We start from the raw sequence: 15958 nt of genomic DNA, 5'->3' as shown, positions 1-15958 counted from the left end.
GCCGCCGGTGGCTCGCGAGGCCGTGAGCGCGCGCGAGAGGGACATGCGCGCGGTGCGCTGGTTCGGCGAGGAGACGTGGAGTTTGTGCGTTTGGCGGGGCCCGAGGCAGACAGGCAGGCGACGTAGACGAGTACGCAGTACGCTAGTACAGCGAGAGGAGTCGTCGTTGGTGATGGGCTGCATCTCAGGTTCGTTTTGTTGTTAGGCCTGGAAGGATTCGGAGTTGAGGCCCATGGGCTATTTCCGAAGCCCGGTTTACCCGCCGTGCGAGTGTCTCTGGGCAGGGGAGCACTCCAGCCTCCAGCCAGCCACTGCGCCACGGGGAAAGCTGTTCGCCATGGCCTTCGTCTCCATCTCCCACCTCGGGCCCTGAACACTATCGGCTACCCTAGCCCCCATCCCCTCCATGCGAGGGCGGCGATGGCGCCTGCCTCCGTCGCCGTCTCCCTCTCCTTCCGCCTCGTGCCTCCCCGAACCTGCCGCGGGAGCGGGAGGACGAGGCGGCTCCGGCCAATTAGGGCTTCGAGCGACGGTAATGGCGTTGCGAACGGGGACCGGAGAGTCGCGGCCCTGGAGAAGAGGGTGGAAGATCTGAGGGCTGTCGTCGCCTCGGTGCCCCCTGCTGTTGCTGCGGTAAGGGCTTCCCTTTCTTTGGTATTCCTATCCGAATTGGGATTTGTGTAGTTAGTTGATGTCAGTGTGAGACTGTGAATTGCTGAATATAGTTGGTTTTAGCATATTGTGGGAGAGTTTGGGAAACGAATGAATCATAATGGGATTAATGATGATATTGATCTATCAGTGTGAACCTGTAAAGTAGTGGCTTTCCTTGTGAAATACTGAAACTGTAATGTTGTACAGTAGAAGAAAATGCAGCAAATGTGGAGCCGACGAGCAGTTGTAGTTGTGCCTGAATGTAGAATATGGAATTATGGATGCATCCCTTGCGAATATTTATGAACTTTGTCAATGGAATGTGAAAATGTCATGAGTTTGCTAGCCCATATGCCCTTCTACTCTGTTCTTGATGCACCTTCAGTAACCTTCAGTTCCCTTGTCATCACTCATCAGTTACAAAGTTTGGGATTTTAGGCACTTTCTTATCTTGTTCTTATCTTTGCATGCAGATCAGACAAAACATTGGACTAAATTTTATTGCTGGATTCTGTCTCGGCATCACATTGTTGGCTGCTGTTGCAAGACAGGTCATCATTAGGATTCATGAGCGTGACAATAAAGGTTCTGTTGCTGACCTAATAAGGCGTGGACAATTAAAATCAGGACAACGTGGGATGTATGTTGCTATCTTATTGATCTTAACTTTTGCATCCCCATGTACAATATCCACTAAAGCTATACATGCTGAAATATACTTGGCTGTGCCTTTTGGGCATGCTTCTAACAGTAACATCATTGAAATTTATTCGCGATAGTGTTCAGATAAATCAATTACCCACCAACGATTTTCAACATTACACATTTATACTTGATGGACGTTTGAAGAGATATTTGGAAATTGGCTGTGTTTATGCATCATGTTTACAAAACATTGAGTGCTGGCATAGGTTGTTCATATCTCCTACTATATACTCGTCTAACATTAGATCACTGGTGTGCCATGACATCCAATTGTGTACCCTTCCATTTTCCTTTCTAATGATCTTGTTATGTATTATGGGAGGAACTGTTGTTACTAGCTTGCTTAATGTTACTGTAACACTATATTCCCACACCATAATCTTGTTGACTTGTAAAGCCAGGTAATTCTACTTGAGTTTAAGATAACCAACCTTAATGTTCATGTTCAATAAAACATAAATGATAGAAGAAAATCATTGTGCAATTGGGAGCTTAGGTTTAATATTTATTGCATCAACCCATAAGAGTTTGTTTTGAATCAAGCAATAATTTGTCCAAAATTACTACTGCAGGGCAAAACTCCGAGTGTACGATGATCCTTTCAATAATCCATTAGTTAAGATTGATGAGGGTGCTTCTACTGCTCAAATGTTTGGCAAGGAGTACCGGCTGGCTCCTGTTAGGCTTACAAAAGAAGAACAAGCAATGCATCAGAAAAGGAGATCACGCACATATCAGTGGAAAAGGCCCACTGTTTTTCTTAAAGAAGGAGATTCCTTACCACCAGATGTTGATCCAGACACAGTTAGATGGATTCCAGTAAACCACCCATTTGCTGCTGCTTCAAGTGAAGTAGATGAGGAGACTGCTAAACAAAATGTTTATCAAAAGGATGGCGTCCCATCCCGTGTCAAAGCTGAGCATGAAGCTTTGCAGACAAGGCTAGAGGCTTCAAACGATGTGAGTAGACCCTAACAGTCAGGATTTATAGCTTTATTGTAAAATTCCAAGCTCATTTGAACAATTGAAGCTCGAATCTCAATCAATCGAAGACCTTTCTTTTACCACCTATCTTTCATTTTATAATAATTTTCTAGAGTTCCTAATATCTTTTGCAGGTTAACAAATTCTCATCTAGCCAAAGGAATATGCAGCGTAGTGACAGACAATTAAGATTATCAAGCGAGTCATCTGGGAATCTGCAAAACTCGTTATCTGGCACAGAGAAGAACCAAAATGGTCAACCTACCTTGGAGTCTGAGAAGCATAGCACTGACGGCAATTCACGATCAAAAAATCTGGAGGAACAATAAATTTGTGAATGGTGTCATCTCCGTAGCACATGCTCGAACAGCTTTGTTGTGTAGTGTACTGATGGCTGAGGTTTTAGCTGTAGATAGAAGAATTTTGGAAGAATAGGTTTACGTCGTGACTTGATAAGCATGAGCAGCCGTATGCCGGTCTGGGCCCACGGGGCGTTGCTACGAAATGTATTTCACATGTATATGGATATTTTCTTTTCTTTGTCAGGTTATCCGGATGCACTGCCCAAATGTATTTCACATGTATATGGATATTTTGCTCAATGACAGAGCAGCATAATATCTGGAAAATAACACACAAATTCAGACAAGTCGATTCCAGAAAACTCCAGGTCACCTAATGTAAACATACATCTTACAACAGTAACAATGGTAAATACGGAATAACTCAAGGTAGTACACCTACAAAATTTCACTGGGAATCATGACATCGTATAGAGATTGCCTGCTCGGCCTTGTGCCCTGTACTAGTGTACTGCTGTACAAACCAGCATGTCATAATTGATAGGTCATATAACTCAGATCTCCTCAGAGCCCTCTTCGTCGTTATCACCAAACATAGCTGCCATTTTCATGGCTAACTTGGCAGCCATCTCCCTCCTTTGGAAATCAGGCATGAGCCTTAAGTTGGAGCGCATGTTGCCAATCTCTGACATTAGCCGCTCTAGATCATCTAGGCCGTAATGCTCATCGTCAAATGGCTTGTTAACCTCTGGGATACCAGCTTGCAGTTCCTCTGAAGAATCGGCCTGTGTGTTTTCCATATTATTACTAACCTCACTTTTATCGCTCTGAGATACAGGTTTTTCCTCAGGAGTTTCTGTCATTTTGCCATTTGGACGAGGATTGGGTGCCAACGAATTAGCATCAGCATACACAGCTTGATGTGTTTTATCATGGGTAGCTGTATCTTCATTTAATCCCTCCAAGTCTCTTGATGTACTCGACTCACCAATAAATTCCCATTGTTCATCAGATCCATTGGACAGAACTTCATACTCGAATTCATAATTCGATTCATCATCTGTAGATTCTGTACAAAGGAAACAGAAAAAATTAAGCAAATAACAAAATGTTCTGCTCAATAGGTAAGCATCTTTTAACAGTTAAATTACTGAGCAGGGAACCAGTTTAGCATGGTACCCTAAGTTGTTATATATTACAGAGCAAACAGGATTCGTCAAGTCATCGCAATAACCATGACCACCAATTCAGTGGTTTAACTCACCTTCTTTCTCAACCAAGGATGGAGCGGTTATTCTGTTTCCCGATTTCAGAATCATTCCAGGCCACATGTGTGCAGAAAGGGCTCCAAAGAGTCGCTCTAAGCCTTGACTATCACCATTTACCGATAGACCTATTGCAAGGTATGAATAGAAGTCAATTAACAAAGAAACAACCCAAGATCCAGAAAATATTTATCTTTGGCCAGAATAAGTCCTTTTCCATTAGAGATCATCAAAACAATAATCATAATATTTCAACAAAAAACACAAATCAAAATAACCATGGATTAGACTAATTTGTCCACAAAAGAACTTCATAAAGTAAGAGAAATGATTTGACAAAGTGAAACTGCCCAAACTAGAGCAACTCACAGTTCAATACAATCAAATGAAATGCAGCTGTTAATTGATATCCGAGATGTCACATAGAATCTCAAAGTCTTGTTTGATAAATATTAAAACAAAAAAAGAATCAAAACTGAGCCTTTTATTTTAGAGGTGTTTGAAGACTTAAGCCAACTCAAAAAAGGGTTCGGCTGGAAGCATTTTGCAAAGAAGCTGAAGGTACTTTCCCCTTTGTACTAACAAGTTCAATGTCCTCATTCCTCAGCTTCATTAAGAACTAAGAAACACATCTTATGATGCCAGTAAGAGAATTTGGGCCCTGCCTTCATCTTCTACATTACTAAGAATAGATATGATAAATGTAGTCATACAATATGATGGAAGCAGGTGGATGGCATGCTTAATTTTGATCCAAATAGAACGTTATTTTATAAGAGTATTTTTAAAGGACAATGTTGCTCAACTTGGAACTTGTGGTAGCATACAGAAAACTAAATAATATGTTGATGTATAAAATGGTGTGGAGAAAATACTTGAGAATCACAGCCCAAATACAACTTACATTTATCAAAGTCCGTATTGGAAGCACAAGCTTCAACATACTCAATGTTGTGTTCAATGCACCACTGTGAAGTGGAGCCTCTGATCTCTATATGTGGTTCTTCCTCTGATAACAAGCCACAGCCCTCACTTTCATTTATCCCAAAATCCACGTATTCAGGATGTGGATCAGTACTTGACTCACCATTCTTTTGCATACGCCTCCTGTATTCTACATGTGCACCATGGCCAGGTACAAGATCTGCCTTATTTCCTATGCACAACAGAATTTCAAATCTCTGAACATCGACATTAGAAACCCAGCTCTGGAGAGTAAGGAAGGATGATTCCTGCATAATTTCAAATACAATTATCCTATTGTACTATCAAAGATTAGAAAAGTAAGATAAACAGTTTATATAGTTCGCAAGAGTTAGAAAGATAAAAGATTGTAAATGGAACAACAAAGGCTAGTTAACGGTAAGAATTTATGTTAAGGATGCAGTTCGGACATCACTCATATCGAAGACCATAACAAGAGCAGCCAACTGGTCAAGATGTGGGAGGGAGTCAAGAGAAAACCCTTGCCCAAGATGTGCTGTCCAAACAGAAAGATCCGCTGAGTAGTACTTTGTGTCAATGTTCCACCTGGATACCAATCAATAGCAAAAGAGATCCTGTTAGATATCAAAAGGCCAACTCAAAATTATGTCCACTACTTCTCTAAGTATTGTAGTTCATTCAAAAAAATAAACTGTCATAGGAAAATCACACATACCCCTGACACAGCACACCCGATGACAGGTCATGTGTGTCCGGTATTTCAGCTGCAAGCAACCCTGAAGTTTATGCAAAATGATTAGAAATTAAGAGGATGAAAACATGAAACGGGAAGCATAGGAATCTAAATCTCCATATCACAAGTAATTTGTCAATCATCCTTTAAAAAATGACAATTTTTCAATATGGTGCATAAAGCTAGACCTATTAGTGCATAATAGTTTTCATCAATTACTTGATAAATCAAATATTTGGAGACCTATTAAGAAACTGAAGTAGTAATTGACAATTTGTAGAGTATATATCATCTACAAGAGTGAAGAGTACAGAACAATCATGCGTGGGTCTCTTCTTCTCCAACTACTCGAAATTGTATCCCATTCTCCCTCAAAGCACCTCATGTTTCGCTACTCCATCAGGTCGAATATTTCCGCATCCAAATAAGAGCACGTCAAAGGCAGAACAACTCAGAGCACGTCAAAGGCAGAAAAAGGGCAGAGAGATCTCACGGGAGAGGATGGTTCTCTTGCCGACGCCGGGTGCGCCGACGAGGAGGACGCCGGGCCGCGCCTCCAAGGATCCGTCTCCGCTCTCCATCGCCACGAACCAAACCCCTGCGCCCACTGCTAGTCTTCCTCGCGAGTCGCGACGGCAACGAGGAGAGAGAGAGGAGGAGGAGGAAGACGGACTAGAAGACGGTAAGCAGCCAATGAAACGGCTTTACGCTTTCACGCTGACAATACGTCTCCGCCTCCCACAACTAAGGGCCCACTTGTCATTGAAAGGCTCACCGTTCGCTCGCTTCGGTTGCTTTTGCTTCGCCTCCCTCCCGCCGCCCGCCGCGACGCGTTTGAATGATGGAGCGGCCATCGCCGCCGCCGCCGCTACCGTCTCCTCCTCCTCCTCCTCCCGCCACCGTCTCCCACATGGCCGTCACCCAGGCGCTTGCTGACGCGCTTCGCTCGTGTGGCTCCCGCGGGGCACTCGCCGGGGCCCGCGCCTTGCACGGCCGCCTCGTCACGGTGGGCCTCGCGTCCGCCGTCTTCCTCCAGAACACACTACTCCATGCCTACCTCTCCTGCGGATCCCTCTCCGATGCTCGCCGCTTGCTTCAGGCGGACATCAGAGAGCCCAACGTCATCACACACAACATAATGATGAACGGGTATACCAAGCTAGGCAGTCTGAGCGACGCCGCGGACCTGTTTGACAGAATGCGCACCAGGGATGTCGCCTCGTGGAACACGCTCATGTCCGGATACTTCCAGGCCGGCCGATTCTTGGATGGTCTGGAAACGTTCATGTCAATGCATCGAAGTGGGGATTCATTGCCAAACGCCTTCACATTTTGCTGTGTTATGAAATCTTGTGGCGCTCTTGGCTGGCATGAATTAGCACCACAGCTGCTTGGGTTGTTATGGAAGTTTGATTTTTGGGACGACCCAAACGTTGAGACTGCTCTTGTTGACATGTTTGTAAGATGTGGATCTATCGATTTTGCTTCAAGATTGTTCAATCGGATTGAGAGGCCAACTGTTTTCTGTCAGAACAGTATGCTAGCAGGGTATGCCAAGTTATATGGAGTCGATCAAGCTATTGAGTTTTTTAAGGGCATGCCCGAACGAGATGTTGTTTCATGGAATATGATGATAGCAGCGTCGTCCCAGATTGGGCGATTCAGGCAAGCCCTTGATTTGGTTGTACAAATGCAAAGAAATGGTGTGCGACTTGATTCAACCACATACACTAGTTCTCTGACTGTATGTGCTAGATTGTCTTCTTTGGAATGGGGTAAGCAACTCCATGCTAAAGTTATTCACAACCTACCACAAATTGATCCTTATGTTGCCAGTGCTCTAATTGAGCTATATGCAAAATGTGGCTGTTTCAACGAAGCAAAGAGAGTATTCAGTTCTTTACATGACCGCAATAGTGTATCATGGACAGTTCTAATTGGGGGATCTTTGCAGTATCGGTGCTTCAGTGAGTCTGTCAAGTTGTTCAACCAGATGAGAGCTGAGTTGAGGGCGATTGATCAATTTGCACTGGCAACTCTTGTAAGTGGATGCTTCAACAGGATGGATTTGTGCCTTGGTAGGCAGCTGCACACGCTCTGTTTGAAAAGTGGACACGATCAAGCTATCGTCGTCTCCAATTCTCTCATATCATTGTATGCAAAGTGTGGTGATCTCCAGAATGCTGAATTAGTATTCAGTTCGATGCCTGAAAGGGATATTGTATCATGGACTAGCATGATTACTGCATATTCTCAAGTTGGGAACATCAGTAAGGCTCGTCAGTTCTTTGATGGCATGACCACAAGGAATGTCATTACGTGGAATGCAATGTTGGGGGCATATATACAGCATGGAGCTGAGGAAGATGGCCTCAAGATGTACAGTGCTATGCTAAGTCAGAAGGATGTCACTCCTGACTGGGTTACTTATGTTACATTGTTCAGAGGGTGTGCAGAGATAGGTGCAAATAAACTTGGAGATCAGATTATTGGTCATACTGTAAAGGCCAGACTCATTTTAGACGTTTCAGTCGCAAATGCGGCTATCACAATGTACTCCAAATGTGGAAGGATATCAGAGGCTCAAAAACTATTTGACCTCCTAAATGGAAAGGATCTGATTTCATGGAATGCGATGATCACTGGTTATTCACAACATGGCATGGGGAAGCAAGCTGTAAAAATATTTGATGATATGCTGAGCAAAGATGTAAAACCTGACTACATAAGTTATGTCGCAGTTCTGTCAGCTTGTAGCCACTCTGGACTTGTGCAGGAGGGGAAACTCTATTTTGATACGATGACAAGAGTCCACGACATATCTCCAGGGTTGGAGCATTTCTCCTGCATGGTTGACCTTCTTGGCCGTGCAGGGCATTTGAATGAAGCCAAGGATCTCATTGATAAAATGCCCATGAAACCAACTGCTGAAGTTTGGGGAGCTCTTCTCAGTGCCTGTAAGATACATGGCAACGATGAGCTTGCAGAATTGTCAGCGAAGCACTTATTCGAGCTGGACTCGCCTGATTCTGGAAGCTATATGCTTCTAGCCAAGATTTATTCCGATGCTGGTAAGTCAGATGATTCTGCACAAGTCAGGAAGCTAATGAGGGACAAAGGGATAAAGAAAAACCCGGCCTATAGCTGGATGGAAGTCGACAACAAGGTTCACGTCTTCAAAGCAGATGATGTGAGCCACCCGCAAGTGATTGCAATTCGGAACAAGCTGGATGAACTGATGGAAAAGATTGCACACCTCGGATATGTGAGGACCGAATCGCCACGCTCTGAGATTCATCACAGCGAGAAGCTGGCTGTGGCTTTTGGGATCATGAGCTTGCCTGCGTGGATGCCTATTCACATCATGAAGAACCTGCGCATTTGCGGGGACTGCCACACGGTGATCAAGCTGATATCGTCGGCGACTGATCGGGAGTTTGTGATCCGAGATGGTGTTCGGTTTCACCACTTTAAAAATGGTTCTTGCTCTTGCGGAGACTATTGGTGACCACGGAGCATTTTTTTCAGGAATCCATTTTTGTAGCGCAGATATTTGATTGAGAGAAGTAAAATAATATGCAACACCGGAAATTTCGTTTCCTCATGTTATTTATCTCCATCTTCGATGATTATGCCCTTTCCCATTTGTGTGGATATATGCCCAGAAAAATCTAGGATGAAGCTATGCGCAGAATACTCTTGGCATGGCCCAGTAAAATGTTGGTAAAACAATTACACCCAACACAGCCAGTATAAGTTCATCCACTGGAACACGGATAGTGGAAGCATACGAGCTAGTTCACTGGACACTTCCACTCCTTCAGAGTTAAGCAATGACGTACAAGATCATTTACAACCCAGCATCGTGTGTGCGTGACATGAACATCTTGTTATGCATTCCATGGGGAATCAATTGACAAGTTAAATCAGAACCACCTGAAAAAACACACATCCACATACATTTGACAACGCTAAAAAATTGCAGGAGTTCGTGGGCAGGAAGACAGGAAGAAGCTAAAAGCCGTAAGCTGTACATCGTGGAAATCTAGAGTGCACCAGGTGCGTCCCTCATGCTGATATTCAAGCTGTTTCTCATTGTTCTTCGTCCGACTCCCATATTGCCCTTAGTCATCATGGCAACGAATTCTCCATAGTCAATGCGCCCGTCCTGACAAAAGAGAAAAACATGTGACCAGACAAGTTATGTTACTCGCTTCCTTTTGTTGTGTTCTTTGTGTAGATGAAGATGAAAGATTATTTGACTTTCAATAGCTACTTCATGGTATAAACAATATAATCAACTACTAAAAAGTTAAAAATCTACTTTATAAATATGAGATGATCAACTTCTATATAGATTTTTTTTTGCAAAAAAAAAATCATCATTTAGCAGTTCAGGAAGTATGCATGGAAAAGCCGAGGAATAATCGGTCTAAAAAGAACGCAGCCTAACAGTAGTAACAGAACCATAAACATTTATTAATGTAGTGATAAATGAACTGTGCTGGTTATTGAAGAGAGGCCCCGGAACCTTTGTTAATAAATAGAGCCTATTGACTCCAAGAACTAGTGAACAACTATCTAAGACCTTAGACCACCTATAACGTATTTGATACTAATAATGGATCGGAGTTTCAACGCCTAGGTAGTTCAGGTGCTAAACAATCCAATGCATTCTTTAATTCTCTTAACTAATGAACAGGCTTTATTGCACCCGCTGCCTGCACCTTCATTTTTGTACTTATTCCAGCTAAGACCAGAATAATATACAACATAGTTATATAGCACATCAGGAAGTTTTAACTCTATACTTACATTATCCTGGTCAGCTTCATTGATGACATCATCAAGAAAGGCGTCTGGCATGTTATGCTCTTTGCAAGCTTGCTGCAGCTCATCCACTGTGATGTAACCACTTCCATCCTTGTCAAAATATGAGAAAGCTGCCACCAGATGTTCCTCTCGCTCCAGTTTGTTGAGATGCAATGTTGCAGCAATGAATTCAATATAATCAATTGTCCCGCTGTTGTCTATATCTGCCTGATGAAGCGACAGAACAAAAGGAACAATGTAAGTCTCTTGATTTACCATGTAGAACCTGTCTTTGAAATGTTTACATAGTCTCCAGTAGAAAGACTAAGCATGAAGCTGAAATTGTCAGCCTACAAAGAATTTAAGTTGACTAAAATTAATTTTTCGTCCCCTGGAACATAAGCACATGTTCAGGAAACATCAGCTGTCAAGCATTTAATGAAACAAGTTCTAGTTGCAGCATATTAGCATGAGCTCAAGAATTCAGGTTCCAATATCAGTTTCAAAGTAAAATAAGAAGAAAAAATGGAAAGGCAAGATTTGTCTGCTACACGTTTCCTAATTATAAATGTTCTAAAGAAAATAACCAACAAAAGGAAAATGCATGGGTAATGATTTCTTTCTTGAGCGTTCAAGCTTCTCCATGAAGTCAAGAGATCTTGTGAGAAGGTAGGAGGCAGAGTTTTCTTTTTCGGTGTTTTTACCCAGACGTTTCTCAAATCTCAACAAACTTATGAGTAACATGACACCAAAGTGCATTTGATCCAGAATGTTTTAAGGCTTTAAGCTCAAGGTAACTTTAAGTTAATAAAAATTTAGTCATTTGCACTGACGAAATCCAAAGCAGCATTCAAATAGGTTAGTTAACTTACTGCATCCATAAGATCACGAATCTCAGTGTCCTTTAGCGTGGAACCGTATTTTCTCAAGCCTTCTTTAAGTTCATCATATGTGATTGCACCACTGTTATCAGCATCCATAGTCTGGAACATTTCCTTCAACCCAGCAATTTCCTCCTCTGAGAGACTCTCAGCTATTACCTGGTAGGATAAACACAAGTTATCCATAAATGCAAAACCCACTAATTATGCTTCATTGCACAGCACAGGTTCCAAAATTCAACATGGTTTATTGTAATAACTCCTAGTATTAAGGGAAGACTGAAAAGAAATTGTCAAACACATCACCCCTGTTAACACTAGAAAAAATATCCAATCATGTTCAAGAATATGGTGGGTAAATAGAAAATGCTACAAAAACTTATCAACAGCTGACTTTGAAATGGATCTGCTATGTAATTTAGCTCAAGTTGATAGATTGAGCAAAACAACCTATTATAGCGAATAAACAGTCTATAGTAGAGGAAAAATAACTTTATTGTAACCCCATCCATCACAAAGCTGGCAACTTAAAACTTAAGCTTAAAGTCATTAAAAAATACCCGCAAAGCCATCTTCTTCAACTTATTCATTGCAGAGAACTGCTTGATGCGAGATAGGACAGCTGGATCAAGAGGCCGATCAGGAGCAACTCCATGATCACGAATCCATGGATGGCCTGAGCACAAACTCAAATGTTACTTTTTTCCCCAACAGTTGAAAATGTGTCAAGTGAATGGATAAGCCTTAGAAAAAAATAAAACCACAAGTACAACATATTGAAAGAAACTAACATAGAACTGCATGTGCTGTTAAGCGTTCCTTTGGGCGAGGATTGAGCATTTTTGTTATAAGATCCTTTGCACTATCAGAGATCACAGGCCAAGGATCAGAATCAAAATCAATAACGCCTTTCAATACAGCATCAAATATTCCTTGTTGTGTCTCTGCATTGTGTGCATACAAAAAATGTCAAGCTACAATCATCACAAAAAAGCTTCCCAAGTTAACTGGAGTGCGTAATCAACATTTACCTGCCCAGAATGGGGGCACACCACTTAGCAAAATGTAGAGAATGACACCAGCAGTCCAAACATCAGCTTCTGGTCCATACTCTTTTAACAGAACTTCTGGAGCTACGTAGTACGGGCTTCCGACAACATCGGTAAAAACTTGACCTGATATGGATAAAAAAGGAAGAATAAAAGGAGGCGCAAGTGAGCTTCCATCGTTAATTAGAGGAAAATGTGATTCAGTTTCCATCGGTTTCCACTGCATTTATCTAAGAAATTCTTCACGGCGAGCTTCCATCAGATTACTCTGCCACTGAACTGTCCCAAAACGTGTATTTCATGCATTGCAGGATGAAGTGAACTCATCGGCAATGTTACCACTGCTATAGTGCTATCCTTAAATGTTCCACTGCCTGCCAACTAATCTATTCAGACACTGATAATTGCAACTGCATGTTAACTCTAATTCCTTTTCATATAATGGATAAACCAGCCCATGTTAATTCTAATTTGAAGCTAAAATATTGCATATAATAATTTTGCATTGGAATAGTGTACTAAAACAGAGTGTAAAGTATGTGGGTTCTGCTCAGTGGCTTACCGGGCTTGAAGAAGACTGAGAGACCAAAATCAATGGCCTTGAGCGAGAGGTCATTGTCCTTGTTGGCAAGCAGGAAGTTTTCGGGCTTGAGGTCCCGGTGCATGACCCCGAGCGAGTGGCAGGCCTCGACGACCCCTACGATGATCCGAGTGAGCTCGGCGGCCTTGCGCTCGCTGTAGTGGCCACGCTGTATGATGCGATCGAAGAGCTCTCCGCCGGCGCAGAGCTCCATGACGATGTGCACGTATAGCTGATCCTCGTACGCGCCCTTGATGGCGACGACGTTCTTGTGCCCCGAGAGGTGGTGCATGATCTGGATCTCGCGGCGAACGTCTTCGATGTCCTCCTTGGTGATGAGCTTGCGCTTGGAGATGGACTTGCAAGCGTAGTCCACCCCGGTGGATAGCTCGGTGCAAAGATAGGTGGTGCCGAACTGACCCTGTCCGAGCTTCCTGCCCATGGCGTAGAGGTCCCGGATGTTAGGGGTGGGGTGGCCGAGCACCGAGCCGATGTCGACGGGCGCCTGGCCGCGCCTCATGGCGGCGGCCGGCGCCGACGCGGAGACTGGGTTGGGGTCCGTGGTGGCGGCTGCGGGAGGGCGGGAAGGCTTCTTCGGCGAGTCGGCGGCCGCCGCGGCGTTGTCCTCGGTGTCCTGGCGGTGCGACGTCTGCTTGAAGCTCAGGTACTTGGATCTAATAAGGGAACCGCCGCATGCGTTGCCCATCAAACGACGGGGAGAATCCGGCGGCCACGCGCATCAAAGCTCCGGGCACCCACCCCACGCGCGGTTGGTGCTCCCCGCTCACAGAAACGCCAGAGCTAGCCGAAGAGGAAACCTCCCAACCGCCGCAGGGGAATCTCTGATCTGGCCGCAGGGGAGCTCTCGCCGAAGCTAGCAAGCGAGCGAGCGAGCGAGCTCACGAGCACGAAGAAGCGAAGAGGAAACTGGATGGGGGTGGAGGAGAGATTTAACGAGGCGAGAAAGCGATCAGCAGCAGGAGGCGCTGCTTCATGGCGACTTCTCCCTCCCGTCAGGTCACGTTTGGGGGAAAGCGAGCGCAACAGCTAGCCACCGCAACTTGGCCCTGTGTTCTTCCGTGTGCGGGTGAGTAGATAGGCTAGAAATTATTGGACGCTAGCTTCGTATTCTATGTTTCGTATCGTGGCGGTCAGTGCGATACCACCAAAACTACGATGGAGGCTCTCGTCTCGTGTTCCCCCCTCTGTTTCCGCGAAGAAGGCCGGGGTACACTGAACTCTGCCGTGCGGCTGGGCGTGGACCCGCCAAGCCGGTGAGGGGACGCACCCGGGCAAGTGGGCAACCCGCCGTGCGGCTCGCAGCTCGCTCGCCTCGTTGTACTAGTAGACTAGTAGTAACCGCCGGCGCGGGCGTTCCCGGCGCCGGCGCGGCATTTTTGTCGCGGACGCCATTCTACCACGTCCACCTCACCCGGAGCCTCTCGCTGCCGTGCGGGTCCGAGGAACGAAGGAGGGAGGCGTGCAAGTGCGACGCTTTTGTTGTTGAGAGATGCGTACAGCCTAGACGTAACACATGACAGGGGAAAAAGCAAGTGCGAGTGTAGAGCGAGGAAAGCGAGCGAGCACAGAGGATGTCACGCACGCAATGAGAAAGGGAGGAAAAAAAAAAGAAGCTGTTTCTCGGGCGCGCACGTTTTTTATTGACCACCTCCAACTGCGAGGAAGTTTCTGAGTTTCGAGACATGCGTGGGACTGGACGAATTTTCGCTTTGGAACTGGAGATCGGATCTACTCCGAACGGATCGAGAAAAATTGTGTGCAAGAATGCAGATGTACTACTTGCCTGAAAGCTCATCTTGCTGACTTTTGACTTGTACTGTTGACTAACTGCTGCTATCTGCTTATTCCCAATCTACAGGATTTCGATATATAATGCGGTGACGCATATGAACGTATCCTTAATGATCGTACTAGACCATTAATGAGCGTAAATCTGTGAAAGAAACCTAAGTGCATTCTCAACCCATAACACTATATGTAATTTATATAAACTTCACATCATCAAAAAACTAGTACTAGACACTACTCTTTCAATTCAAATATCACTTCACACTTAAATTTAATGCTACCTATCTCACATAATATCTTGGATGTTGTGTAAAAACCATGCCTCATGCAAGGCATGATTTTATTCGCTTTCCTCATTTATTCACTTGCCACGTCATCTTTCATCCTAGGTGGCAACTCATTTAATACTATGGACACTATCCTAGTCATTGCGTTGGGAATACCCAATGACCCCAAAGTCATGTCTTCTTGCCCATTTTGGCCGTTACCAGTCGATCACTGCTGTTTCTTTACAAATGCATTAGAGTTTTCTGCCCAATCATGATCACACCCTCACTATAAATAACTGGCACCTCCACTTTTACTCTCACTCGTGCGTATTGCAGGATATTCACTTTCCGAAAAGTAAATACTACTATGACTAGACATTATCTTTGCCTTTTAGCGGGAACGTAGGTCCGGCGCTGCCTTTCCCATTTTTTTCCATTCCGTATTGCTGTCATTAACCTATCTTTCTATGACCACTATGGACTAATGGCGTATGGATTGATTGGATGGCCAGTAGCTTATGGTTCCATCGCTTCCAGATGCCGGCCAAAACCTACCACACGGAACTTTGAACTTTCCCATGCATCACCAGCATCCCAGCACTGCACGAGCAAGCGTTATCTGCTCGTGCTTTTGTCAGATTCAGGAATCAGTATGACATGGCACTTTTCGCTCACATGAATACACGAATACACTATCAACTCGATCTGGTTTTTGATTCCTGGATGCGGTTTGCATAACGAATATCCTTCGCACAAGCTTAAGGAATTCAGGAGCAGGAAATCCCAGTTTTGAAAGAGAATAAAAATCGACCCAGGAGTTGACCTATCATCTGCAGGAGAATCGCTATCGCCGAACGGACAACGATGGCATGCCCAACCGTGTTACTGACAGAAAGGAGTTTAGCAATTATCCCTGCTGAATATATATCTTGGCTTGTACAGGCGGACAACGATCTGTCCATATCTTGGA

The 15958-nt window shown here is 44.2% G+C and overlaps 4 protein-coding genes across 5 annotated transcripts; 2 read left to right on the top strand and 2 right to left on the bottom strand.

Annotated features, from left to right (window-relative positions):
- The first annotated feature begins 307 nt into the window (after positions 1-307).
- LOC102716403 (protein MULTIPLE CHLOROPLAST DIVISION SITE 1) lies at positions 308-2877 on the top strand. Its single transcript, XM_006652637.3, has 4 exons — positions 308-633; positions 1128-1294; positions 1932-2319; positions 2478-2877. The coding sequence occupies exons 1-4, from the start codon at positions 421-423 to the stop codon at positions 2670-2672; spliced, it is 963 nt and encodes a 320-aa protein (XP_006652700.1). The 5' UTR covers positions 308-420; the 3' UTR covers positions 2673-2877.
- A 152-nt stretch (positions 2878-3029) lies between these two features.
- Positions 3030-6272, bottom strand: LOC102716679 (alpha- and gamma-adaptin-binding protein p34). Of its 2 annotated transcripts, XM_040523151.1 has the most exons (7): positions 6082-6272; positions 5571-5631; positions 5305-5440; positions 4998-5142; positions 4815-4919; positions 3910-4038; positions 3180-3714 (listed from the first exon to the last, which is right to left on the bottom strand). In XM_040523151.1, the coding sequence occupies exons 1-7, from the start codon at positions 6167-6169 to the stop codon at positions 3200-3202; spliced, it is 1179 nt and encodes a 392-aa protein (XP_040379085.1). In that variant the 5' UTR covers positions 6170-6272; the 3' UTR covers positions 3180-3199. The 2 variants fall into 2 exon arrangements, with proteins under 2 accessions (XP_015692223.1, XP_040379085.1); XM_015836737.2 differs by having other exon boundaries at positions 3030-3714; positions 4815-5142.
- Positions 6273-6426: 154 nt separating this feature from the next.
- On the top strand, positions 6427-9228 carry LOC102720703 (pentatricopeptide repeat-containing protein At3g24000, mitochondrial-like). The gene has a single exon (XM_015836067.2). It carries the CDS (start codon positions 6427-6429, stop codon positions 9094-9096), a length of 2670 nt encoding a protein of 889 aa, XP_015691553.2. The 3' UTR covers positions 9097-9228.
- Positions 9229-9407: 179 nt separating this feature from the next.
- Positions 9408-13966, bottom strand: LOC102716122 (calcium-dependent protein kinase 13). Its single transcript, XM_040523125.1, has 7 exons — positions 12893-13966; positions 12313-12456; positions 12073-12225; positions 11842-11957; positions 11273-11440; positions 10404-10628; positions 9408-9756 (listed from the first exon to the last, which is right to left on the bottom strand). Exons 1-7 carry the CDS (start codon positions 13614-13616, stop codon positions 9634-9636), a joined length of 1653 nt encoding a protein of 550 aa, XP_040379059.1. The 5' UTR covers positions 13617-13966; the 3' UTR covers positions 9408-9633.
- Between the last annotated feature and the right edge of the window lie 1992 nt (positions 13967-15958).

This window comes from Oryza brachyantha, chromosome 4, assembly GCF_000231095.2.
Source record: "Oryza brachyantha chromosome 4, ObraRS2, whole genome shotgun sequence".
In the NCBI taxonomy this organism is placed as follows: domain Eukaryota; kingdom Viridiplantae; phylum Streptophyta; class Magnoliopsida; order Poales; family Poaceae; genus Oryza; species Oryza brachyantha.
This window is presented reverse-complemented; position numbering and strand designations above follow the sequence as displayed.